The 26502-nt window shown below is 41.0% G+C and overlaps 1 protein-coding gene across 1 annotated transcript in view; it reads right to left on the reverse strand.

Moving 5' to 3' along the window:
- The window catches only part of nedd9 (neural precursor cell expressed, developmentally down-regulated 9), a 31387-nt gene that overhangs the window by 4535 nt on the left and 350 nt on the right, over positions 1-26502 (reverse strand). Inside the window, exons 2-3 of the mRNA XM_053334614.1 lie at positions 11939-12355; positions 558-656 (exon numbers count right to left, since the gene is read on the reverse strand). Coding sequence (XP_053190589.1) covers positions 558-656; positions 11939-12355 — 516 coding nt within the window. The remainder of the gene's footprint in view (positions 1-557; positions 657-11938; positions 12356-26502) is intronic.

Consider the following 26502-nt stretch of genomic DNA (forward strand, 5'->3'; position numbering starts at 1 on the left):
ATCTCAAAAATACCAACCATCTTTGACATGAAATATTAAGCAGACTTAATGTTTACTTGGTGCCATTACACCAGTAAAGCAAATTTCAAGAGGCTGTTAAGTGATTTTGTGGTGCAGAAATGAATAAAAACCAAAAAGAAACTGGAAACTGAGAAAAGCATTTAAATTATTTAAAACACAGCAACATGGGACATGTGTGGTAAATGGGCTTAAACATGCAAAACCACTGGTATAAACCTAGGAAATGTAAGAAAAATTATATCAGGAAAACAGTGATTATCATCCCAAATTGTATCTGGCATTTTTTACTTTTTGGTTATTTCATTCCTTTTAAGCTTGTGATTACAAATGAATGCTTTAAGACTATTTTTAAAGACATATGGAAAGGTTAATTTAAGCCTAAATGTAACTTGCATCCAAGTCCAAATCAAAATGTGCCCTTGTGGTTATTCACTTCATTAGATTTACATCTTTATTATTAGATTTAACTTATTTTAAGCAGCCAGAATAGGTCACACTGTTATACTGTACATGCTGTGGAAATATGAGACACCTACCCCCTGTGATCTCATGGGTGGGACATCATAGAGGTCCTGCTGGTTGTGCTGACCGGGGCTGTAGGTGTAGGACTGTCCCACTCTGGTTGGGGTCACCACCTGTCCGATCACAGCAGGGAGAGAGACAAACAATCAGGGCTGCTGTCTAAAAAAACGACACCTGGGCCACAGCAGTGCTCGAGACAAATGCTCAGTATCACAAATTGCAAACACACTGCTCGTCCTGCCACCCATCTCTTAGACTTCCGTACATCTGTCCTGGATCTACGTTGCTTTGCCTGTTTCTCATTCCAAGTCCTCAAATGACCCGGCATAACAGTTAGTGAGTGCAGTTGAGGCAGACGCACACTGACAGCAGAGAGACATCCTCCCTGTTTCAGACTATTTGTGGAGAATCTAGCACACAGAAACCTGGCACAGCAGAGTAAAGAAGGGCCTTTCATCAGGAAGTTTACACTCAAAACAGCCAGACTGTGTAACTTTTGCTAAATGGTGACCACAAATGACAATTACAAGACTCGATTCCCCTTCATTTATCAAGATTTTCTTGAGTGAGTTGCTTTGGAGGACTTCAGTCGGCCTCAGGGTTTAGTCTGCTGACCATGTAATCACAATGTCCCTGCATTGAGTCCAGCTGGGAACTCTTGCTGCATTCAACCTGCATATATATTTCTCTCCCTATTTACTGTCTGCTCCACACTGTGTACAGTCTAAATAAAGGCAAAAACAATGAAATAAATACCACAACCATCTCCTGTGAAGTACTATGTTTATTTATTATTATCTGTAACAAACAAAAACAAAAAGCCCAGCAGCAATATTTATAAAAAAAAGTTTGCTGACCTAAGCAAGCATTAGTGCATATTAGCTCATGATCTTACCAGACAGCAAAACCCCTGAGTGCAGTGCAGTTTTATTAGTTATTTTTTATGAGGAAAATTGTTTTTTTTTCCTTCTTTCAAAAGTTATAGTCTTGGTTTAAAAGGCCTAAAAGCTAATATATTAAGACAGAGAAAAAAACATTTTGTGACTAAAGCTGGCTAACATTAGCCTGCATGTGCTGCTGGTCATACTAGACAAAAACAGACAAAGGCAGCAGCAAAACTCCTTTATGTTTTCAATTGAAGAGAAGGTCAGATTTATTGGTTAGGAGTTCAACTTTTCTTTCATGAAAGTGATTATCGGCAACATAGTCTAAATTCATGAATACTCTTCTAGTTTGTCTTGTATAGATGTCTAATACTGTAATATGTACATAGATATTGAAAATATCTCAAAATATCTAGCTGTCACTTTTCACACACTTTAAATTTGGAACTTCCATCTTTTAAAATGTTACATAGTCTCATTTAAAAAGGCCTAAAAAATTAAATATTAAGCAAGAGAAAGTGATGAACTCCAGAACTAGAACTAGAAGCTGAGTTTGATGGGTTATTCGAACAAAGAGCTCTACTAGAAAACAGAATTAAGTCACAAAAAACAAACAAACAAACAAATAAAAATTAAGTGGGGTATTTTGAGCAATAAAATGGGCAAAAAGTAAAACTCCAGCAGCTCTTTGTTAAAACAGTCAATTTTTCTGGCTAGCACAACCGTCATCTGAAGATGTTTTATGATTAAAAACATATTTGAGAGGAGTTTTCTTTATTATAGTACTGGCTGAAATGTGAGTTTTAAAAAAATCCAGAAATATCAGCACCTGGTGAAGTAATCACTGAGTCATTGGTGCTGATGAACAACCCACTTAAAGTCAGGCATTTTGTGCTGTAGGATTTAATGCACCTTTTAAATATTTTACACTTGTGGTGCAGACAGGCTACAAGAATAATGGAGCGATTACTGCTCGGAAAACAAAACATAAAACTCAAACACATTTCACTGGCTTCACCTGAGCCCGTGACATTTTTGCCCCTGTTAATTTCTTTCTTCACATTTTCCCTCCTCTTTTCCCGTCAGTGCTAATCAGTCCCTCCACACCTCCTAATCCCAGTGTTTCCACCCCCCTCCCCCTTCCTCCTCTCCTGTCTCGTAGCCCCTAAAAGCAGAGCTGCAGACCTCCTTGCTGCGTCAGACAGACAGAGGAATGCTGGGAATGTCCTTCCCCAAGCCCAGTACTGCTCTTCTGCCCCCACGCACCACTATCGCCACACTGGAACGAACAGGGTTCATTAACAGGGCTCGAAAATAGGAACCATACGCATGGCTTCCTGGCAGAGGGAAGCATCTCAAGGGAGGTATAAGACTTTAGTCCCAGCATCCACTTTTGAGTCGCTGTATAGCCGAGTTAATATCCTAATACCATCTCTCATACTGCAGACGTTTATCGAAGCGTGAGCAGTAGGAGCGGTAAACTCAGCCAACTCAGAAAAGGATTAATGTTTCTGAGGAAGGAGCAGAACGGGAAAGAGTGAGGGTTGGCTGGTTTGTAATAGAGATTTATGAAAAAAAAAAAAAGGTAAGAGAGGTGGAAGAGGGGAGAGCAAGGGGAATGGAAAATGAGAGTACGTCGCCTAGTATGGGAAGGAATGCCATTCATCTGAGCTGGAGTCTGACTAACAGTAGTCCATATGGTTCTCATAAGTCCAATCTGAAACAAGCCCGTGGTGATTTAAGGTGTTCATTGTTGGCATTCCTGTCCGTGCATGCATCATCCCAGCAGGGCCTGTAGGGTCAGAGCTGAAACATACACTGTAGGCTTTAAACGTGTCATCTCTGCTCTGAAATAAACCAGCGGAGGAATAAATAGCCTCACTGCTTTTGGCTCTTCTCATGCACTGTCGCTCGTACACTCCAGGCTGTTAAAAGCTCTCAAAGCATGTAACCAGACACAGCAGATAGGCAGCTAGCTGTTCACAAAGTAACAACAAAGTGATGCTTGGTAAAAGGTCACTTTAGACCGGCTGCTGTCCCCGTGGGTCGAGCCTGTGTGCTGACGATAAGCGGGATGTCTGGACTCGGCTGCCACATGCAGATGGCAGCGAGGTGTCTCTCAAAGACCTCAGTAACCTTTTCCACAGGTACATGTCATCGCTTTGAGCTTTGAACGGCACTTTGCTCATCAGTGGCTTCTCTCAGCCGCCGCCAGATGCACACTGCTCATTTATTTCCCATCTCCATCCTCTGTTTACCCAGCAGGCTGTTGCTGCGAGGCTGCGAGGCCGCTCGGCGCTGCTATAATTGCTAGTGGGTAAATATTTACCAGCGTCCAATGAGGTTGACGCTTTCGTGGCGGAGAGAGAAAGAAAGGCACGGTGATGACATCATGAAGAGCCGCGGCGACTGAGCAAACATTTGTTCCCACTCAGGTGAGAGGCTCTTAGGATTCCTTCATGGAGGAGGCAGAACAAACTGAGTGACTGAGGAGGGATCAGGTTTAAACTTGTGCCCTGAGGAGCCAAATAGAGGCCTTGTTAACGCTCCTGCGCACTGCGGTGAGTGACTTATGGCTCTTTCAGCATAATGCCGTGTTTACTTAGCATCCTGGCAGGCTCAGGTTTTGGCAGGTAGGACTTTTCAGCTTTACTTCAGAGTCAATTGAGAGGTGTCGTCATAATGTCAACAAGTACCTCATGAGCTTGTTATAAACTTTTAAATTTTATATACTGCACGGACAGCACGTCGTACCGTGTTTAATTTGATTAAATATTGACGTTCACTGGAATCATATCATAATAATATAATCTTATCTTATTGTTCAAAGTTCAAACTTATGACTGTGAGTTTTTGTCACGTAATGTGTAAATGTCAAGCTGAAATGATTCATTAATTATAAATTTGTTGGCCTAGAGAAAATGAATGAACTATTTTGATAATTGTCTTGTTCAGGGCTTTTTTATATAAAAAATACATTTAAAAAATCACTTGTTTCAGCTTCTCATTTTTGGGTACTTGCTTATCTTCGTCCTTCATGACATCCAAATTTATCAGTTTAGGTTTTAGGTTGATGGATTAAAAAGCAATTTGAAAATGTCAACTTGAGCTTTGGGAGATTATAAAATTGGATTGTTTTTGACTTTTTTAATGGAAATTCTTAATAATAAAAAATAACTGAAATGAACCTGATTGTGAAAAGTCTTTGTACATCAGTTTGACTGTTTTATGGATGATTTTGCTAACATTTACCATATCAACAGGTGAAAAGTAAGTAAAGGAACATGGAATAAACAATCCAGATGCTTCCATACACAGTTTGATGAGCATGGAAATTATGAAAATAATCTGTTATGGACTTCGTAGTCACCAGATCTCAGCCCAGTTAAACACTTATGTAAGATTTTGGACCCATTGCTCTCCACCACCATCATCAAAACACCAAATGAAGGGTTATGTTTTAGAAGAATGATATTCATCCTTCAGAGATCTATGCCAAGATGTTGTTAAGCTTTTCTGGAGGCTTCATGAAAGTTTTCTTTTACTTATCTATATATCAGAAAACATCTCATATGATATTGTGATTATAATCCGTCCAGCCCAGTGTTGGTAGAGTTTAGCCTGATTTTGTGTAGGAGGTATGTGCACCTGTGTGTGGCATGATTTTACAGGAAATCATCATTTCACACCTCTGCTGTGGTTACTGTAGCACACACACAGCCACTTCCCTCCACCTCTAATAGTTTGCTGACACAAATCAACAACCCTAATGAAGCTTTTCACCAAAAGATCTGCTTATAAAAGACGGCGATAATGACACTGCCGACAAGGTGGCAACTGCCCTGTATTGAATTTCATCCATCCATCTCCTTAGTCACACCTCCTCATCTGCTTTCATGAGCTGCCATCTCTTATCCATCTATCTGAACAAAGTCAACCTCTGCCTGTTTCTTCCTTCAGCTCTGTCAGCACAGTGCTGTTGGCTCACCTTTTAATGATTGAGGGTGGGCAGCAGAAAGACTCGGACACCCAAGAGTGCAGGGGAAATGAAATCTAAACCACCAGCTGCTACAAACTAACCAAGCTATCAGTCATATGTTAGTGTAGAGTGTCACTTTTTATGTGACTGCTTCTCCTAAATGTAGGGTGTTTTCTGCTCTGGAATAACCTGCCCTTCTTTGCTTTGCTGAATCACAGCACAAAGACGTCTCTTGCAGAGTTGCTCAATAACATTCCCCTCCACCACTTGGAGCTGCACCAACCTATTAATGTGCCAAACTAATTAATGCAGGTAATTAAGTCTTGAATCCTGCGAGGCCTTTAGCCATCTCCATAACACATCCAAGTGGCTAAACCCAAACAGACAGCGAGCTTAATGAGGAGCATTAAAAGAGAACACACTGATTTTAGCACGAATGAGGATCATCTGTCATCCTCTCTGATCAAAGCGGCTTCTTAATCCTGTCGCATGATTATATGGAAGAAAAAAAAGACGTAATGTTAAAGAATGTCTGGGAGTCAGTGTTTACTCTCTAAGAAAACAATATCATGAGACAATCCCCTGAATACTAAGACAAAAAGAGGATAATGTGGAGTGAGAAATCTCTTTAAAGACCTCTCAGCATAAATCTTATGAGTTTTTAGACATGACAGCAGCTGTGTGAGGCTTAACATAGGCATAGCGATGCTTTGAGCTATATTGCTAGCGCTAAATTGGCAACATGATCACAATGACAATAGTAATATGCTGATGTGGAGCAGGTATAATGTTCATAGTCATAGTTTAGTGTGTTAGCATGTTCGCTAAATACTAAACATGAAGCACATCTGAGGTTCATGTCATTAGCTTTGATTTGGACACATTAAGATTTTGACCTGATGCTAATGCTAATGCTTTAATTTAGTTTGGTTTAGGTTAATCCAACTGTTGTCATCCCATCAACTGCGCAACTTTTGTCCTCCTGGTTTGGATGTTTGCAGCATAAGGTATAAATTATCATCCAATTCTGTAATAGACCTTTTTAGCATTCATTCCAACTTATTACTACAACTTTTACACATATTTCTGGAAATTATGGTCAATAGGTCTCATTAAAATGAAATTATACCTCATTTTTGAGTTAACGCCTGTTGTCCTCCCGGGTCAAAGTTGGCCCGAGGAAAACATGAGGGTTAACCTCTCCTGAGAGGGGCATGAATGTGTGCACCAAAGATTTCACTCAAGACCACCAAACCTCATGGTGGTACTAGAGGAAAACTTGGGACATCAAAAAAGTAATTAGGATTCACTTTGGTGGGCCATGAATGTCTATTTCATCCCCAAAGCTATGTGCTGCTAACATTACTAAAAAATGTCCTGTCCTTTCTTCTTTCTCCTACTTTAGTAAGTTAGTAAGTTCATCACAGTCTCTGCTCTGAATTTCAAGGAGGGTGGGGGGGGGGGGGGGGGGGGGTCTTCTCAGCAAGAAAACCACATAGCAGATTACTTCTGGTGCAACTGATTTATGACCATGCCCCCTCGGTCAGATCTCATGGGCCAGCGATTCATCACAACTGTGACAATGGTGGGCAGACGAGCGTCTGACAGAGTTGGCTTGCTCCAGGAAGAAATAACTCACTTATCTGTGGCTCAGATCGTTGTGTGGATGATTAGGTAGTGAAAATATGGCCGAGGCAAACAAACAAGCCATTCATTACACATAACCTGGTTGCTTTCAAACAGACGTTTATCAAGGTAAATGACACACCCATGTAGGCCATAAACAGTTATCAGAGGACTTCCTTGAGTTGTGTCGGAGTCTATTAATTAATTGTATTTCTTTATGGCACTAATGGACAGATTGGATCTATAGATATGACACAGTGAACAGAGGAAATGCCCATACAAGGAGCAGAGACTATGAGTCAGGAAGTGAGGAATGAAAAGGCCGTCTGGTAGGAGTAGATAAGAAGCTTTGAACTCTGAACCCAACCCATCTTTGAACGGTGTGACCTCAGCGCCTGAGTCAGAGGGGGAAGCACAGAGGAAATGGGAGCACAGAGGAGTGAAACAGACACACCTTTCAGAGCCTGGGAAGAAAGAGGAAATCAAGAGCGGCTCAGCCAATGGTGATAAGAAATGGCCTTTTAAAACCAGAATGATAAAAAAAGCAGTATAGGGCCTCCACGTGAGAAGACTCTTTGTGTGACCGACAGCTCCAGGCATCTGTCCCACACTGTCCCAACTAGGAGGCCTTGAAGGGAGGGCAGCTGTGGAGCTCTTTAGCTCACCCTCCCAGGAGGGTTACCCAAGGACAAGGCCACAGCATCAAACCAAACAGCAAGAGAGGCATAGAGCGCCAAACCTCAGTATGCCTTTATATACCAAAGCCCCACACCACATGAAGAGAAAATATCCAGTCGCCAATCTGGATTTGCACTGTGGGGCTGGCATGCAAACCCGAGGACGCGTTTTGGAGGATACGCGCAGACAAGAGTGCATGAATGCGTGACCGTGCACGTGCATACACACACACACACACACATAGTGAAGGACATACAGGACCCTTTCTCTGCGGGAGGGGAGGAAGGCTTTAGAGTAATATGAGAGGGGATTATCAGAGTAGGAAGCCTGCATCAGTCTCCATAATCATTTGGGAAGTGAGTGTGCGTGTGTATGCTCAAATGCACTTGACAACAAGAAAATAGTTGTTTTCCTTCAGCTCCATCGGCTCTTAGCACGTTACGCTGCACACACTGTGAGTCAACACTTGGAGCCTGTAATCAATACTGCTCCGCAAAGACAGGCAGTAGTAAACAAGACTGAGTTTGGTGTTTTGAAGAGCAAAGGTCAGGGTTTGGATTTCACGACAACAAAAATAATCACCTCAAATGCTATGATGCAGTAAAGAGTGCTTATAGAGTTACAACCCGGGAGGAGCGACTTGTTTGTTTGTTTTAAAGATATCCTCAATATTCCTCAACATAAATAACTCAGTTGTCTCCTGGATAATTTAACAGTGTATATATCTGTATTAAGACCATAAGTATTATTATTTTAACTTTGGGAAATAGTGTTTTTTAGTCAGTCAAACACTTTTTTAACACATTATAGTCATTCACTTCATCATTATTTAACACTCTGCACAACTCAAATCTATTTCAGGCTCTCTTTGGTAAGTACTACTTGGTAAGTAGATTAAAATTCAACTTAATTTAAAATGTATTGAGGTCAGCTGTAGACTGAAATTAGTTGAGATTATCTGTAAGTGTTAAAAGACAAATTACTGTAGATATGAGTATATATTGTGTTTTTGAAATTTAGATTTAAAGAGTAGAGTAGAGAGAGCTGTTATTTCACATTAAAAACAGAGCGGACCTGTTTGCTCTTTGATGGTTTAAAAAAAAAAAAACTGTCCTAAAGCTCACGCTGGTCAGCACTGTCATGAACTGACTTTTACTGCTGAATGTTTTTATCAGGTTTCTATAAATCATAATCCTCAGCTTCTGCTCTCTCATATTAAAACTCTGTTTAGATGTTTCTTCCTGAAATGCCATTTGGGATATACTAAAGCTTTTCTCTTTGAGGTTTTAATCAAATAACCAGATATTTTCAAAAGTAGTTTTTCATCTTTTGCACTGAAGATTCAAGCTAAGAAGATTTATATCCATCCAAGCTGTGGAAGTGCTCCAATTGCTGGTCACGCAACAATGTGTGCAGAAAAAAAAGCAGGACTAAAGCTGAAAAGACGACTTGATTAATTGATTTGTTGTTTGCATCTATTTTGATAGTGTTCAAACATTTTAGGGTTGCAGCTTCTTAAATGTGGTTTTATTGTTGCTTACATTATAATAAACTGACTATTTGTGTATTTTGTACTATTGGTCAGACACAAATATCAATCAAGACTCTGGACTGCAATGTGAGTTTTTTCACTATTTTGAATGTTTTACAGACCAAATAATAAATTGAATAATTGAGAAAATAATCAGAAAATAAGAAAATGAGAAAATAAGTCTGTTGCAACCCTTCTTGAACCCTGAATGCCTAAAATAACCCCCCATTTGGCAGCACTATGTACCAACAGTACTTGCTGAGTTTGTCTTTTCCTGTGTCACCGCAGTTATTGCTGTTTGGCTTTAACGGGACTGACTGCGTCCACAGGGACTGATGGTGCTTCTGTCCAACAGTCAGACGTCACTGGAAAACAACAGAGCCTTGTCTGGATTTCTAGAAACTCACATGTAGACCCACTCATAGAAATGAATGTGTACATTACACACACACACACGCACCCACACAGAGTCAAAATCTTTCTATTTAATAGACAGGAACAACCGCTGAAAATTGCACCCACTTTGATAACCACAGATCGGGGGGAAAGTTAAACGTCCCAAGACTTAATTTAATCTCTCCAATAACATGATTACAGCACAAAACACACTTTCATTAGAAGCACATTTAATTTTCCATGTTATCACCAAAGCCTTTTTAATACCAGTCCTCAGTTAAGCTTTGCAGCCTGTAAGTGGAAAAGAGAGGTGTTGGTTGACAAGGCTGCTATGTGTGTGGAGGTCTGTCATAACCTACTTTCAGGATTTTGGGGGCCAAATTTTGGAATCAAAACCAGTTAACTGGGGATGGCTTGCCCAATAGGGGACAAAAACCATGTCTGCAGTTGGTAAAAGGCTGATTTTTTAGTCAGTGGTTAACGTTAGGGTTAGAGTAAGTCTTTGGGAAATGAATGTAAGTCTATGTAATGTCCCATAAGTGACATAGGACAACATGCGTGTGTGTGTGTGTGTGTGTGCAGGTTCATTAACAGGTCTCCCTCTTCTCAGCCCCCGTGGCTCTGACTGACTTTATCACAAACGTTCCCGTGCAGTGAATCCCGGTGCCCGCTTCCTCGTATTTACCTTCTAAAATGCACACCTTATCTAATTTCAATGATCGCTGACGCTGATTTGTTTAAAAAAAATACCCCTAGGATATCAGAAGCTCATTGAGCATATAATTACTATCTGTCTCCTGGAGGGATGATCTGGTCTGAGGTACTAGAACTAGTTAAGCGGTTGAATAAACAGGGAATTTTCCCTTCATGTTTCAGCTTATTCTGCTAAAGACGTGATATCACAACATCAACAAGATCACGTGAGAATCTTGTTTTGATTACTTTTTTAAATTTGTTTTGTCTACTTTTAAATTTTGTTAATTGAAATTTGATTTAATTTACATTTTTATCTCTTCAGACATGAAATACAGCTTCTGTTATAAATGTCTAAATCATTGCCACAACATCACCCCTTCCTTTGCAGACTCATTGGGAAAATGGTCATCACTTTGTGCTATAACAGGCTATATTTTCTAAAAAGCCTGAGATATATACTTTAAATCATATACCATCCAGCCAATAAAACATGATGGAGACACTTTTTGGAGGATTGTATATATAGCTATACTGACAAATTACCAAATGTGTTTGTGATCCGTTGCACAGCATTTAAAAACCTATTTTCAATGCAGCTGGTCTCCACCAAAATCCCAAAAAACAGCTTTGTGCTGTTTGCTTTTCCACAAGTTTTTCCCATATTCACTGCCCTTCTGTGGCTTAGACTGGCTCTGCTACACACAATGTGCCAATATACAACCAAAGCCAAATGGGAACCCAGCACAAAAACACTACCCTGCTTTGTGGTGAGCGCCAGGCCCGGCACACCCTGTCCACATTTCACATCGCAGACCCACAATCTCTCCGGCCTCTCTGGGTTCTGTGTGTGCAGTCACACTTGACGAGAGTCGTGGCAGACCGGCAGGATAACAGGTCACGGTGTAAATGCATAAATGCCAAATCCTATCACATCTAATAGTAACACTTGCCAGCGCTGGCCACGCCCATCATAGCTGATGTTATGCCTTAAATCTGCTTTGATCCCACAGAACAGTCTCCAGAGAGCAGGGGAACAGACCAATCTTTTCTCTCTCTATTTAAACCCTCTCTTTTCCTTTATTTTCTGCTCCTCTGTGTCTCAAACCTCATTTATACTACTGTATTTGTAGGATAATACTTTAATAGACCATTGGTTTTTAAACTCAGTCAAAGTAAATGTTAGAATATCTAATTACATGGAGATTTTCTGTTTTTACATCATTGTAAATTTAATATTCTGGGAATTTTGGACTGTTGCTTGAACAAAACAAGCAATTTGAAGCGGTTAACTTGGGCTCTGGGAAACTGAAATAGCCTTTTTTATTTTTGACTAGACCAGTGAAGAGGTATCATGTGCCACAGAGAGCCAAAAGGCTGCAGGTTTTCATTACAGCCAGTCACCTCGGCGGGTGATTTCAGCTGGTGGGGTCTTGTTAGAATAAACCCCTACAGGCTGCTGCCTCTCCATTGTGCATGATTTCCAATTCTGGGATTAATCGGCTTTTCAAAAATTTAATTGACAGATTAGCTGATAATGAAATGTAATTAGTTGCAGCTCAATGCAAATGTAAACTAGACCCTCATTTCTTGCTTTCTTTGTCTCACCTTGCTCGGTGTGTTATCAGCAGATAGAGCGCTCCTCGGCGGGACTTGGTAGATGTCTTTTCCTGGAGGAACCTGGTAGATGCTCTGCTGGTTCTGTTGTGAACTCTGGAGGGACGGTGGCACCTGGTAGATCCCCTGTGCCCCTGAACCAGCCTTCTGCTGATAAGCCGAGCTCTGAGGAGGAGACTGGGCACCGGCAGCGGCGGCGGTTGGTGATTGGGCCTCGAACATCGGCCCAATCAATAGCTTCAGTCGGTTGCCCGGGGCGATGCCTTGGCGGCCATGCAGAGAGCAGAGCCACCAGCCCTCCAGGCCACCCGTGTTCTGCTCAATGACGGTCAGGATGTCCCCTTTCCGGAAGGCCAGCTCCTCCGGGGACTCCGGCATGTTGTCGTACAATGCTTTGGCCATCAGGTTCTGCAGAAAGAAAGATCAGACATTCATCAGATAAAGTTCTTTGCTTCATTATAACAGAACATAGCTTTTCCAGGTTTTACTGTTACTTTCATATTCAACTAAAGGTTAAAAGGAATAGTTCGATATTTTCATTTTCTTGCTTAAAGTTACAGCCAGACGCCGGCTGGAAACAAGGTGAGAAAACTTTGCTGCCTCCACATAACCCAGATTTTTACATTTCTAAAGACATTAGATATAATGTGTTAATAAATCAGCTTTAGAGGTGGTTTCATACAGAGCCAGGCTAGCTGTTTCCCCATTTCTAGCCCTTATACTAAGCTAAGCTAATCAGCTTCATATAGACCATAGAGACATGAGAGTGGTGCCAATCTACTCATCTGACATTCTGCAAGAAAACAAATAAGCTTACTTCCCAAAATGTCAAACTATTTCTTTAAGAGACTTGTGTTTACCACCATTAACTGTGCCCCTATAGCAGTTGAAAATGCTTTGGTGAATGACATGCTGGTGAACTTCTGTCTGCACATTAAATTACCATGCAGGATCACATTAGCCCTCAGCTCCACACCAGATGTCTTTCAAACCAATCTGAACTTGATGGGATTTTCTCAGCTTGCAACCTGCTCCAGGGCACAGTTACCTAAAGGGCCAGTGAGGGTTGAGGGATAATGACTCCAAACCGCAGATTTTGGAGATAGGAGAAGCCCTGGAGTGCGCCGCTTTTGTGTGTGAGAGAGGCATTTACTACTAATTGCCTCAGTAAATGCATCAATCTTATTCCTAAAGCCTTTATTCAGCCAAGGAAGGAATTAACTGAGTATTAATACTCCTTTTCAGCGGGTTTATACTCCCACAATAACAAATATCTTCTCCTGGGAGCTTCCCAGTACACACACAGTCCTGTACTTTCAACTATGTACAGTAAGCTCGATATAAGCAATTAGGGATTAAGCACGTTGCTCAAGGGCACCTTAACATAAGATACTGAGGTGTGTTTTCTCCTCAGATTTACCAGCTTGTCTTCGTTGCATGCCAAAAAACTCTCTTCCCACATTTCTGCAATACAACCACCCAATCAGATGAGCCTTGTAAAGACAGAAAACACACCTCTCGTATGTTCATTTATTGGCTTTGCTTCAGCAATAAAGTGGCTAAAAAATATCTTATAATGAAGATAATTGAGGCTGCAGGATTTAAGCCAAAATCTGCTTTTCATTTTCACGAAACTCGTCTCACAACAGAGTGAGCTGGATATAAATCAGATAAAACAGGATTCCTCATATAACTACACACTACACACCACACTACATGCATATTTGTATCAAAAAGACATATTTCTTCAGTGTGGTGATTATTAGAAACATGTAAATACTTCAGCTGTTTAGGTGTCTTAAGCTTCTTAAAAGGAAAAGTAATGCCTGTCAGTTTCACTTATCTTTCTAGTAGCTGTCTCTTTTCTTTTTTGTGCTCCATGCTATTAATGCCTCACCCTACTGCGGCTCAGTGTGGGAATCAGGAAGCCCACTTTGAGGCTACAAGTGGATTGGGGCTTTCTTGAACCTTCTTTCGCCTTCCTCTTTCCTACCGGGCCTGAATCAGGCAGTTCCCATGTGAAACTCTCTCAGCTTGTGACATCGTTATCTCTCACTGCGGGCCTGGCCTCCCTGGCTATTGTCTAAGAACACGACCAGTGCCATTAGCCGGCAACACACGCTGCACAATTACACACCCACAATCGCCCCCTGCTATCAATGAGCTGGCCTACAGGACCGCAACAAGTTTGATTGTGACCACAGAGGACACGGACCTGCATGTTAGCTCATTCCAATAATTTGATCAAGGCTGGCAGTCATCCATGAGGAAACAAAATGCTGATTGCTGTGATAACTAGCGCTGCTCCATTATAATTTGAATACATTTGTGCTGAGAAATGAGGGTCAAGTTCAAGGCAGCTTCCTGTGTGCAGTGATATCAGCCTTGTATTTGATGCTCAGATGGAAAATCAACTCATTGACACAAGAACAACCACCTTCTTTGTCGTCTTCTTTGTCTCCCCTTATCACACTCCCTCATCTAACTAGCAGCCAGATCACGAACACCAGTTTCACCAACTACAGAGACACACAATTAACAAGTACAAACAAGTACACTCACACACAAATGAAAAAGGTAACAAATAGCACCTTTATTTGAAGAGACCTGCGATGGACGAAGCTGTGAAATTGAAACTGAATTGCCTAAACCACACTGCTTTCACATGTGTGTCAACAGCTCAGCAACACATTCACACAAACATATTCACACTTGAGCAAAACAAAGTGCAGACCCCAACTAATTTTAGCACTTAGGACATACAATAACTCTTGCTAAGCCCTCATTAACAGCTCAAAACAACAGACTTAACATTGCTAAAATCACGTTTATGCTTTTTACTTTTACAAGAATTGGTTATAAAAGCAGATTTTGAACTTCTTTAAGGAGACTGCTACAGATAATGATGCTGGAATCTGCACACAATGGATGTTCATATGCTCTACATCTGTCATTGACTGTACTTTTTATGCAATCCAGATCCCAAATTAGTCCGTTTGGAATTCTGTTACCGGAGTTTTTTTTAATAGTTTGTTAGTGGTTAGTGGTCTAAGAGGGAATCTTTATGAGGTCTAAGTGATCACAAACACTGCGATGCAAACAAAGGGAATCCAGTCAAACTTATTCTTATATTTTTTTTATATATGTATCTTATCACCTTCATAAAATATGCATTTTGTTGTGCATTTAAATTGTTTTTTGTGATCATTATTTATATTTTTATGGACACAGCAGTGGGATCTGTGGCAACTCAAACAACAAGGCAGCACAGGTGATATCAAAACATGATGGTGCTAAATGCTACAGCTCATTATATTGTTATTGTATCATAAATTATGATTACTAACACACTGACAAGGAGGTCAAACTGCATTTTAACCACTGTGACCATTACTAGCAGTCAATAAACTACTTTGAATCTGGACTTACACAGTCCAAAGTCTGAGTTTGTGGGGGGAAAACTGCACTAACAAACATGCACATACAGTATCAGCTGTTGTGGTGAGTCTTAAGACCACAAGGATCCCAAAAACTGCTTGACACATTTTCACACACTAAACCCTCATTCTCGCTGTGGTTTACTTTTATTGGGGGCTGATCTTGTGGGTAGGTAAACATACAGAAGATATAAATGGGACGTTTCACAGCACCTCTACAAACAAGGAGTAGATGGGGAGTAGAGTACAAACATTATGACTAATTCAAATCTTGATAGTAATTTTTTTGAAAACCACACCTCAACTGCTTATCTGAAGGACCATGTGAAACACAAACACCACCTGTACTCATATTGAACAAACAGGTTGTTAGCTGTAATGGTTGACAAGAAACATGCAGATTCTTTTGAAGTGATGCAGAGAGGGAAGATTCAGCTCTTGTTTTTGTTTGCTTCAGTCCGCTGCACCATTGTAATCGGAGCAGGTGAAACTGACTATTAAAGCGGGCGTCAGATCTCTGGCATAAACACTGGTTAGTCACAACACGGTGACTCCATCACTTGCCATTGATCCTCCTATAAACACATGTGTTTGCCATTTGTCAGTGGGTAGGCAGGCAGCTTGGGGGGAGGGCCCCTTCTGCTGCACCCACAGATGAGTGCGAGCTTACAGGAAGCTATCGGTTATAAGTCAGTGAGGCAACATGAGTTCTCGCGTAAATATATTCTGGTCCTGGCCTCAAATCTTAAATGAGATAATGCAGTTCCACAGTAAGGTATAGGGTGGGATAGACAGTCAAAACAAGATCTTACAGATTAATTTAGAGGCTCTTCATTTCCTCTTCTTGATATATTTGACTTTTAACCTCATATGAACCTGTGCCTATCTTCAGGTCTGAGTTTTTTGTTTGTTCCTGAGAACAGACTAAAAAATAGGTGCCACAGACACACACAAAAATCCCCCTGAGGAGTGTCATCGTTAAAATACAACTTCATCGGAAATTTGATTCTGATTATATATTATGCGTTTTTTTTAATCTCTTTATTCATTTTGTTTGACTTGGTTTTGTTATACCATATTTCTTTTAAACCCAATTCCATGGAATCCATTATCTCTTATTGTTGTTATGTGTTGCTTTGAATTACGCACTTAATAAATTGCATTATATTCATATAACGCATATTTTATACTAAGAAGTCACTCAAATGTGACATAGCAGTAGAAGATATGCCATATTGGTTATATACACATCTGGCATATTGAAATAAGAGCTCAATCTCACATCATTTAATATATGATAGCTTAACTGGAAGAATGAGACTCCAGTAAGTGATGTGATGAAACCAGCAACAACTTTTCACTTGAACAAGAAACTCTCTTCTCAAAGTGGAATTTCTTTCTCACATATGATCTTGAGCTGAGCACAGGCGTCAGCTTGGAACGACCACACAAAACCAACAATAGAGTCATTTAATTTGATTATCTTGATTAGACGGCGACAGCAACGACAAGCAATGGCTAAAAAGAGAAACTGTGAAAGATAGGTGCTGCATTGTGGACTGTTGTTAAGTAGAGCAGCACTGCAACACTTAGCAGTCTGAAGTGGAAAAAACACAGTCAGATCAGTCAAATCACAAGTCAGTATATGATCAGGTTCATTTTAGCTAGTACTGATCCATTTAAAACATGTCTGGATCATCCCTGGTACAGAGAGTTTGGTCTGGCTCAGGACATCTCTGGTCACTGTGATCGTTCCGTATGTTGCTGGACTATTAAAGATGAAACTGGCCTATTTACTTAAAATAGATTCAGAAGAAGTCAAATCAGAGTTATACAATTTTTCCTAATGCATGTATTTTTTACTAAAGCGGTCTCCCCTGTCTCATATTGCCCTCTGCAATGCCTGGCTTCGAAGAGGCTCTCATGGCCATGTCTGTTTTTGTTGTTAGAAAGCAAGAAATCCTGCAAAGCTGAGCTGTCCAGATTCGCACCTGGAGCCCGATATACAGCCTGAAGACCCAGCTGTTGGGCCAGTCCACTCTGAACGCCTCTCTTCTCTGGGAGACATTGATGACTCACACATCAACAAGGCTTTTTCCACCAGCGTCTCGCCTGAAAACACAAACAGTACAAACGTCCTCTCATTTGTGAGGAGAGCCTGTGCTGACCATTCCAAAAATAAAAACGGGTCTTACGTAACTTCACCGCTTGCAGAAAGGGCCCCACCTTTGCTTTCAGTAAGAGCTCTCTGGGTGGTTTTGGCTTGGCCTCTCTGGGGTATACATCCATCTAATAATAATGAAGGTGGCTTTGGCTAAACAAGCTCACAAATACTCAAGTTCCCCTGCCACTGCGGCCAACAACACAACCACATCACAGCAGAAATCCATGTCCCCACAGCAACGGGAGTGGCCTGCTTTCAAAGAGACGAGGATGTTTTCAACCCAAACAAACAAAACCTGCTCCCAAAAAAGTGGTACGCTCCGACTGTGAGAAACATCGTGCAGTACCTCGGCAGCGGGGCCGGTGTGAAAATTAGGGCCGTACCACTGCAACACGTGTCCCGGGGTGGCTCGGAGAATGGGTGAACCAGCACACTCATTTGGCCTCATTTCACATGGTTAAATATAGAAAATAATTATAGTAATGACGATAATGAGGACCTGATGACTTTTACGAGCCGTTCCTCTGAGTGTGGCCTGCTGCGGGTGAGAGCCAGTTCAAATAAATGGGCCGTGTGAAGGGCTCTGGGTAGGAAGGGCTCATGGGAAGCAGTTCAGAGCTCAGGGTACATGGTAATTTCTTCATTTGGACAGTTTTCAGGAAGGCTGACCCACTGATTACAGCCTCTTTATAAGCCCTGCCAGTGGCTGTGTATTAACATAATTACACAGCAGGCTCGGTGAAACTTCACCTCCTCTATTTCTGAAAAATACTCGTGGAAAAGGCAGCATGTCACAACTTTTCATTTTAATCCTCAGCACACAGCAAACACAACCCAACACATTCATTACTGCTTCACGCTGTCTGATTGATTTCTTACGTAAGCATTTGTAAATCCATACTTACAATAGTGTTACAGTGGCATGACGAGAATTGTAACCAGCTATAATCAATCAATAACTTATTCTAGGCTTGTGATTATCTGCCATTGATTGGTTACATCATAGTTTTCGTCTCTGGCAATCAGAAATCACAGCATAGATTTGCTGGCTCCATTATGTTTAGTTTGGTGTTTGGTAATTGTTATTTCTGTTTTCCTTTAACCACAAGATGCAACAAATCATACTCCACCAAACTGGTGCACGTAGACATGGGTCTATTCATTCTGCCAAGCACTGCATAAAAGACTATTGTATCTGCAGTGTAAATACGACACCCACCAACTTCCCCGCCTCATTTGTGATTCACGAGCTGCAACGCTGCGAGGAAATCTCCACACCCTGAACGTCTACACAGCTAGAGCGTGGCAACTGCGCTTCAACAGGATATGATATGTTGCGTCTAACCGCACTGCAAGCTGTCACTAACCACCAATGCCCTAACACATCACATCTCCACTTCAGAGGTGACATATATGTTAAAGTGCATGACTAAAACTGTCTCTTAATTGTGGAATTTCCCTTAAAATAAAATGATTAAAAAAGAAAGTATAGATCTTCTTTAGAGATGAGTATCAAACCTCAAAACTTATCACAGTTCTTCTCCAGCTGCTCGTGTTTGGATAACATTCAAATATGGAATCTACATATTTATTTATATCAAAGCAAACTGATGTAGCTGGGGAGCTAACCACCAACACACTAGAGCCACACTACAAGCCACAATAACTCTCTGGTTTTCTGTCTATGTTATCCGTGTTTACTCCTCCCTGGCATATTTTTTTCTTGTAATGTACATGATTTAATAATTTAAAATAGTTACTGAAGAGGGAAAAGAGCTAACTGAAGAATAAGTTTAGAAAGTTTTATCTATAAACATTTGCAACATTAAAGCAGGTCGCACTTTGAAAACGAGCGCCAAGTAAAAGTGGAGAGTGCTAACATTGCTAATAAGCTACGATAGCTTCCTCCATGACTCTGCAGTTCTCTTTGCCCTCAAATGTTAGTGCTTAGTATTCGTGTGTCAAAGTTTACCAAAGTTTAACTTGATACAAAAAGGCACCCACCATTTAATTAACATACCTTTTATCTTAAAACTCATTGTTTTGGTTTTCCATTCACGACTTAACTTATTTTAATTTACTCTCACTGTTCTCGTAAACGTTGTTTACACCAGAAGAAGACAGCTAGTTATGATTCATCATTTTCCTCGGTAGTCAGTAGAGAGCAAAACGCAGCTAAAAGGAGAGCGAATATATCCACATATATTATATTTTCATTATGAATTAGAACAATTAACTCTCAAATGAATGCTAACGCTGCTCTGTATTGTAAATTTGTCACAAGTTTGCACTCATCAACGATGAAGGTGATAGTGTCTGTGTTATGTTGTGTTTTACCCATTTTATAAGCGGCCAGAACATATCAGTTAATGCAGGTTTAACAGTTGAGAAGATTGACTTCTTAAAGTAGGCTATGGGTTACTGAAATCCAGTATCATATTGGCAGTGTATCAAAACACCACAAATAATAACCTTGGTGCTGCTTTTATTCCTGTCAAAGTCTGCATGGATACAACAGGCGGAGTATTCCCATCACTGTGGACTGTGGACTTTGCTTTTGGTGAATAACTCTAAAGCCAATAACACATCAACCACAGCTAATTACAGTTGTAAAAAAAACTCTGGTGAAATACAACATGGGCAGGACACGACTGCAACACTGTACCACAGCCCAGCTGGTTACAGTCACAGGAAATGGATTTTGTAACTTCTTGGTTAAAATGACTGTTCTTGTTCAGCTCCTCCTTACTCTGTCCATTCATCACAGTCATTTTTTTATTTTTTACTGTCACATAAACTACCAGGTAACTTGACAAGAAACCCTCCTCTCCTCAATTTCTGTCCCACTCCTTAGCCTGCAGCACTTCCCGAGATACCCAGAAAGATCCAGGCTACGACCAACCTAGTCTTATCATTTCACATCTTGGACTCCCTCGCTGTGCTCCTGAACGCCAAGTACAACCTATAATTAGATGTGAAAACCACACTGGAGATATTCTCTAAAAAGTGTATCAAATTCTGTGAACTGGAAGGGCTGTTAGGGGAGCATATTGTGCAACGTTGCCTCTCATATTCTGCCAAGTCATTCCAGCACTGCCTGAATGGTGTTAAGCTGCAGGAAGAGAAAATGTCCTTCAAACTGATAGCAAGGATCCACGCTGCTAAAATATCTGTGAGCAAAGCAAAGCAATGACCTCTGACCTGAAAGGACTAATTTACAGCACCTACAGGAGTCGCTGATGCATCAGCAACAACATGAAGGAACAAAAAACAACAGTATGGATGGTATTCATGGAGCTCCAGCCAAGCAGCACTCAGTTTTGGCAGGGGAGAGAGGTGGATTATTTCCAGCTCGGTGTTGATGCCAAATGAGGGCACATGAGTGTGTCTCGGTAGCCCCCGGAGACAGAGACTAATCCTTCCAGGGGGTATTAGCCAAGATGTGAAATATGTTTCATGGTATCTCTGCAGGGCCACATTGCATGGTTTTACATATAGGAATAGCCAATGAGATGGAGATTCAATCCAATGTCCCCCCGATTTCACGCGAAGCAAAGATCTCACAGACACAAAAAGACAACAATTGAGCGTGCCATCTTCCCCCATTAAAACATCTGAGATAAAGGGAGAAGCTTTTGTTTACTGAAGGGAAAGATCACATTTTTTAACAGTTTAGCACTGCTGAAAATAGCTACTGATGATGTACATTACATTTTGATTCTTTTAGCTCTAATAAGTCATTGGTTGAATAGGTGGCTAAAAATTATTTTCTCGATTAATTGTTTTTGTTAAAGTTAAGACACAGAAAAGCTTCAACTCCTCATTTTGAGAAGCAAGTATTTGCCATCAATGGATTCATTGTTTGGTCTATAAAATGTTAATGAATGTAAAAAGTAACCATCAAAAGTCCAAAATGTCTTATTTTGTCTGACAAGCAGTCCAAACCCAAAAATATTCAACTTACAATGATATAAAACAGAAAAAGCAGCAAATTGTCACATTGTTAAGCAGGAACTAGAGAATATATTAAACGTTTCCTTTTAAAATGGCTTAAATGAACAAGTTATACAAATAACTTTGTTTCATCTACATGTGGCATTGTGTTGATTTATTAAAAGTCTCATAACAGTAAACATTAGATATTTGTTTAATTTTCTCTGAAGGACTTCCTTTTCAGCACAGACATTCATCATTCAACATCAGAAGAAGCAAAACAGAATTCAAATTCTCTACCCACATAAACCTTTTATACACCACAACAATGTTTCTACCACCATGTTCACCTCCACAAATGAGTTCATACCTGCTCTCTTAAAACTGCTGAAAGGCATACTGGGAAATGTTGCTACAGCAGAAGCAAGAAAGTGGTTAGATCAAAAACAAATACTTTATCATTCTCCGTCTTAAAATAATTTCAGGAAATGGATAAAGATGGATAAATAACAGATTTGAAGAATTTGACAGAAGTTTTTTCCTCAGTCAGGGTTGTAAATCAGGATTATAGCACATTGACTTGGAATCAAATTCACGTATCTGTTTAGTCAGTTTTGAGTTGAAGAGGTGCAGATGGATCATTTTGTTTATAAAATGTCAGAAAGCAGCTAAAAGTACTCATGTGGAGTCAAACAAAATATTAATCAAATACTGTATTTGACAATGAAAAGCAGCAAAAGCTAACATTTGAGAAACTACAACCGGAGGATGACAAGATGATTTTTATAGTCTGTTATCAAAGGAGTTTGTGACTAACTTTCTGTCAATCATCTAATCAGTCAAATGACTCATGCTTTCACCTCTGACATACAAGACTACATCACCTGATCGGCCACCAGTGCAGAAGTTACTGATCTATCTGTTGGTTCATGGAGTGCACGAAACCTGCAGCACGCCCAAACCAAATCACTGACCATCCTCCAAAAGCACAAACAGCTAAGTGCAGGTTGTGTACTGTGGTATTAAACACTTTTCTTCCCCGGTGTTCCCAGCTGTCAAGCCACCTCTTATCTGCCGTGAGGACAGAGTCTCCACAGGGCTGAACCGAGCTGACAGAGGCCCGATATGTCTTTGAGAGATGACCCTGCAAAATAGTTGGCATTCTTCAGGGGAGGGAAGGAGAGGCAAGAATTATTTCCGCCAAAAGGTCAAACATGGAAATGATTATATGCATTGTTGCTGATGTTGGGTAGTCTCTGTCTGTCTCTCTCTCTCTCCCTCACTGCTTTTTTTAGGGGGGGTTAAGAAATGAGCACACAATGTAGTCTGTCTCCCCTCTGACCGTTTTCAAATGTTAATGGCTGGCTCATGGTGCGAGGGCGCAGCGGGGGGGGGGGTGGGGGGGGTGGAAGGACTGCTATTCATTGTCACTGGGGGAGAAGCTCTTCACACTCACTGACAATCTTGCACAGGAGCAATCTTGGGGTAAAGAGAAAGGAAATTCTGCACTGAAAAAGGCAAAAACTTTAAAAAAGCATGATAATAAGAAAACATTTTAAACAGACGGTGGAATAGTTCTAATAAAATTACAAGAAAGGGAAAAAAAAGCAATTTCAGCTCTTAAATGTGGTTTCACAAAAGGGAGATCATAACAAGCGGGATTTCCCTGAATAAACTCTGTTCTTCTTTCAGGAGAATAAAAATGCCCTTCCCTCTAGAAGTGCTCTTTCCACACAATGCCACCCCCGCACAAATAAATGTGCACACAGACACAGCAAAGAAAAGACGCTGGTATCCTGGTGAACTCCACTGCCAGACTCATTAACGACGTAAAGGGGCACCTTGAAACAATCATGTGCATCTTCTGAACAACCTTCCCATGCACATGCCTGGAATGCTCTCATTCTCACGGGGCACTCCTCGACCTCCCGGCTCCCTCCCCCCCCCATATACATCCAACTCTGTTTGCCCTCTTGTTCCCCCCACAACTTCCTCTCCCTTTCATTTTCTGCAGGCCTTTTCAGCATCAGAGATCCTCCTCCTCCTCCTACTCCCTCCCTCCCTCCCACTCAGAACAATGTCTGCTTCGCTCTCCTCCAGCTCCCTCGCTTTTTGGACCAGTGCCTGGAACCTGAACCCATAAAAAAGAAACACTGAGGAAAACACGCACACACACATATATTGGCCAGAATATGGGTTCACCTAATCACTCTTCACTGTGGTTGTGAAGCTATTTCTGCAACAGTTACATCAGCTATGAAAGAATGAGTTGAAAGGTTGTGGAAGTCTCTGAGCGAGTGTGCGTAAGAAGCATTTTTTCCTTATTCTGCACCAGAAAAGTTGTGTCTGAACCCTTTAAACTGCCTCAGGTATCATCTTTTTCTTTTCTTTGTCTGCCAGGCTCTTTCTCCTCAGAAATCACGGGGCCCCACTGACGCTGTAAGAGATCCATCTTGTGTGCGGCCCCATCAGAGGGATTATACGCATTAGGTGACCTATGGAAGACAAGCCTTCCCTTCACACCTGAACACCTGTTGGAAAGCATCTCTGATGTCAGTGAGGAGGGCAGCGTTTGCGTCCAGACCGCGTCACCTCACCTCAGGGCATGTGAGCGGGCGCCAACCTCCGGCGTGACCTCGTTAAGCTTCTGTTGAAATGTAACCACTGTGCGAGGAAGGGAGTACTTAATATAGCTGTAAATAATTATTTGCAGCTGAGATCAAAAGCAAATGCCGAGATCCTAGAGGGGACACATAGTCAACTTTGCAACTATTTCACAAATTTAAAACAGACTGCTGATGTGCAGGAAACTCGATGAACACAGATGCTACGCTGACGCATCTAGCAATGGGGACAAGGCTTCCATGGCTGCCTGATTTCCCACCTTCCTCCTCTCTTCCTGCCACCCTCCTTTCCTGTAGCAGTGTTACATAATGCAGATATGTTTATCATAAGCAAAGAGCACTGCGATAGGGAGTAAAGAAACAAACAAAAGAAGTAGAGACGCAGTCGTACGTGAGAGAGGTTGCGTACTGTGCTGATATCATCCCTACAGACAGATAAGAGCCTGGAAACGCTGGTGTTGATCAGGTTCATCAATAGCCACTGATCAATCTCCATGTTTAGGATGAATACAGTCACCAAGGAGACATGGTAACAGTGTTACTTCACGATAATCACTAACTCCATGCCCAAACCATCAACATGACCCTCCAGACTGTTCCTGCTCTCTCTGCTCCATGAACTGTGTACTTAACAGGACAATGAGTCAGTTAGGACCATGACGCACATACACAGAGTGCACGCCCACCCATCACAACCAAACCCTCCTGAACAGTAAGACCAGGCCCAGTAGACGCTGAGGGACTGGGAGGGAAACAAAACCCAAATTGCACTTGAACTGTGTCAAGTCCAGAGTCTGAGCCAAACTCCTGGCAAGCAGCTACTTCACACTTCAGAAAACAGCCAGTGAAAAAGCTGGAGCCACTGCCCTCAAAAACCCCTGAATCATCCAAATATTTTGCACAGCTTTGCATGAGGGAGCACAGTTTTTGCTTTCCTAATATGGTGAGACACAAGCACAAGTAGTTAATGATGAACAAAATAAAGCAGGGAGATGATGCTGTCTTGTTAAATGCTCCATGTTCCCCAAACAGTGTTAAAAGCTCAAAATCATTCACAAGGCTGGAGTCCGGAGAGGTGATTGATCAACTTCCAACTGTCTGTGTCCATGTAAAGTCCTGAATTAAAGTTCAAATCAAATCATAAATCAATCCAAAGCTCCCCTGGGTCTCCGTATGATGCTGACACTGAGCTGTAACATCTCAACAGGCTGCCATCACAAAATAAAGCTCGATGACTGACAGTGAAAGACAAGACAAAGACCCTGATTGGCATTTGGAGTCAAAACACAGTCTGAGAGTTTCCAAAGAGCACAATGAACAGGACGCCAAGCTGATTTTATCACCATATGATTCATTTCTAAGTGAAAGTTTTACTTAGAGGGCAATGTGATACAAGATGCTAAAGAGGTTGAATCTGTGTGATCTTGTACTGTCAAGCATTTAATTGAATGGATATCCCCAAAAACCAACATGCCTGTCTGGTTATTTTAGCCATAAGCACCTTTTAGTAAGTAATATATCTCAATATTACATAGAAATAGACAGAAAATCATAAACATGTAAGTATTGTATCTGGTTCCCGCTACTCAAGTTCAAAATTTCGGTTTTGGACTGTTGACCAGATAAAACAGGACATCTGAAGATGCAACCTTGGCCTGTTAGTGTGCATTTTTCACTACTTTCTGTCATCTTATGTACAAGACTATTAATAACTGATGAAAATAATTGCTTGTTGAAGACCTATGGGATATAATACTGTGTCAAAATATCTGATTGTAGCCATACTGCCCAACTCAAATCTCAGCCAGAGGCATAAACATCTATAAAATGTCAGAAAATAGTGAAAAATGGATGTCACACTTTCCTTATGGCATTTGTGCTTTAAACATATGACTAAAACTGATCACCAAAAGGTCTCAGTACTAAATAAATCAATAGCCAAACAATAGAGAGGCAATTGAAGAGAACATATGTGACAGAGCCAGTGCCCATGTTTTTTCTTTTATGCCTACTACACTACTTACTCATTTCACTCTCAGTCTTAATCAGCAGGAGGAGCACTGGATGAAATGAATAAAATAAATGTTTCTGTTTTTACAGTTTAAAAGGTGGGGAGGGTGCAGTACTGTAGGGTATAGGAGTGGGTTGTATTTTCACTCTATTTATGCCCCTTGAGTTGTAATTCAAGCACAGACACAGGTGTCACATTGCCATTAAACCATCTGCAGTCTCAAAAAAACACACTTCCAATCACACACATCTCATCAGAAAAGTGACAGCATCCTCATCACAATCACCATGGCTACATATTTAAAAAACATGTTATAGCCAAGGTAGAACAACAGATTATGTAAAGCCAACCCGGATGCTTTCATTTTAAATAAGTAACCAAAAGGA

Source organism: Scomber japonicus, chromosome 15 (assembly GCF_027409825.1).
Source record: "Scomber japonicus isolate fScoJap1 chromosome 15, fScoJap1.pri, whole genome shotgun sequence".
Taxonomy (NCBI): Eukaryota; Metazoa; Chordata; class Actinopteri; order Scombriformes; family Scombridae; genus Scomber; species Scomber japonicus.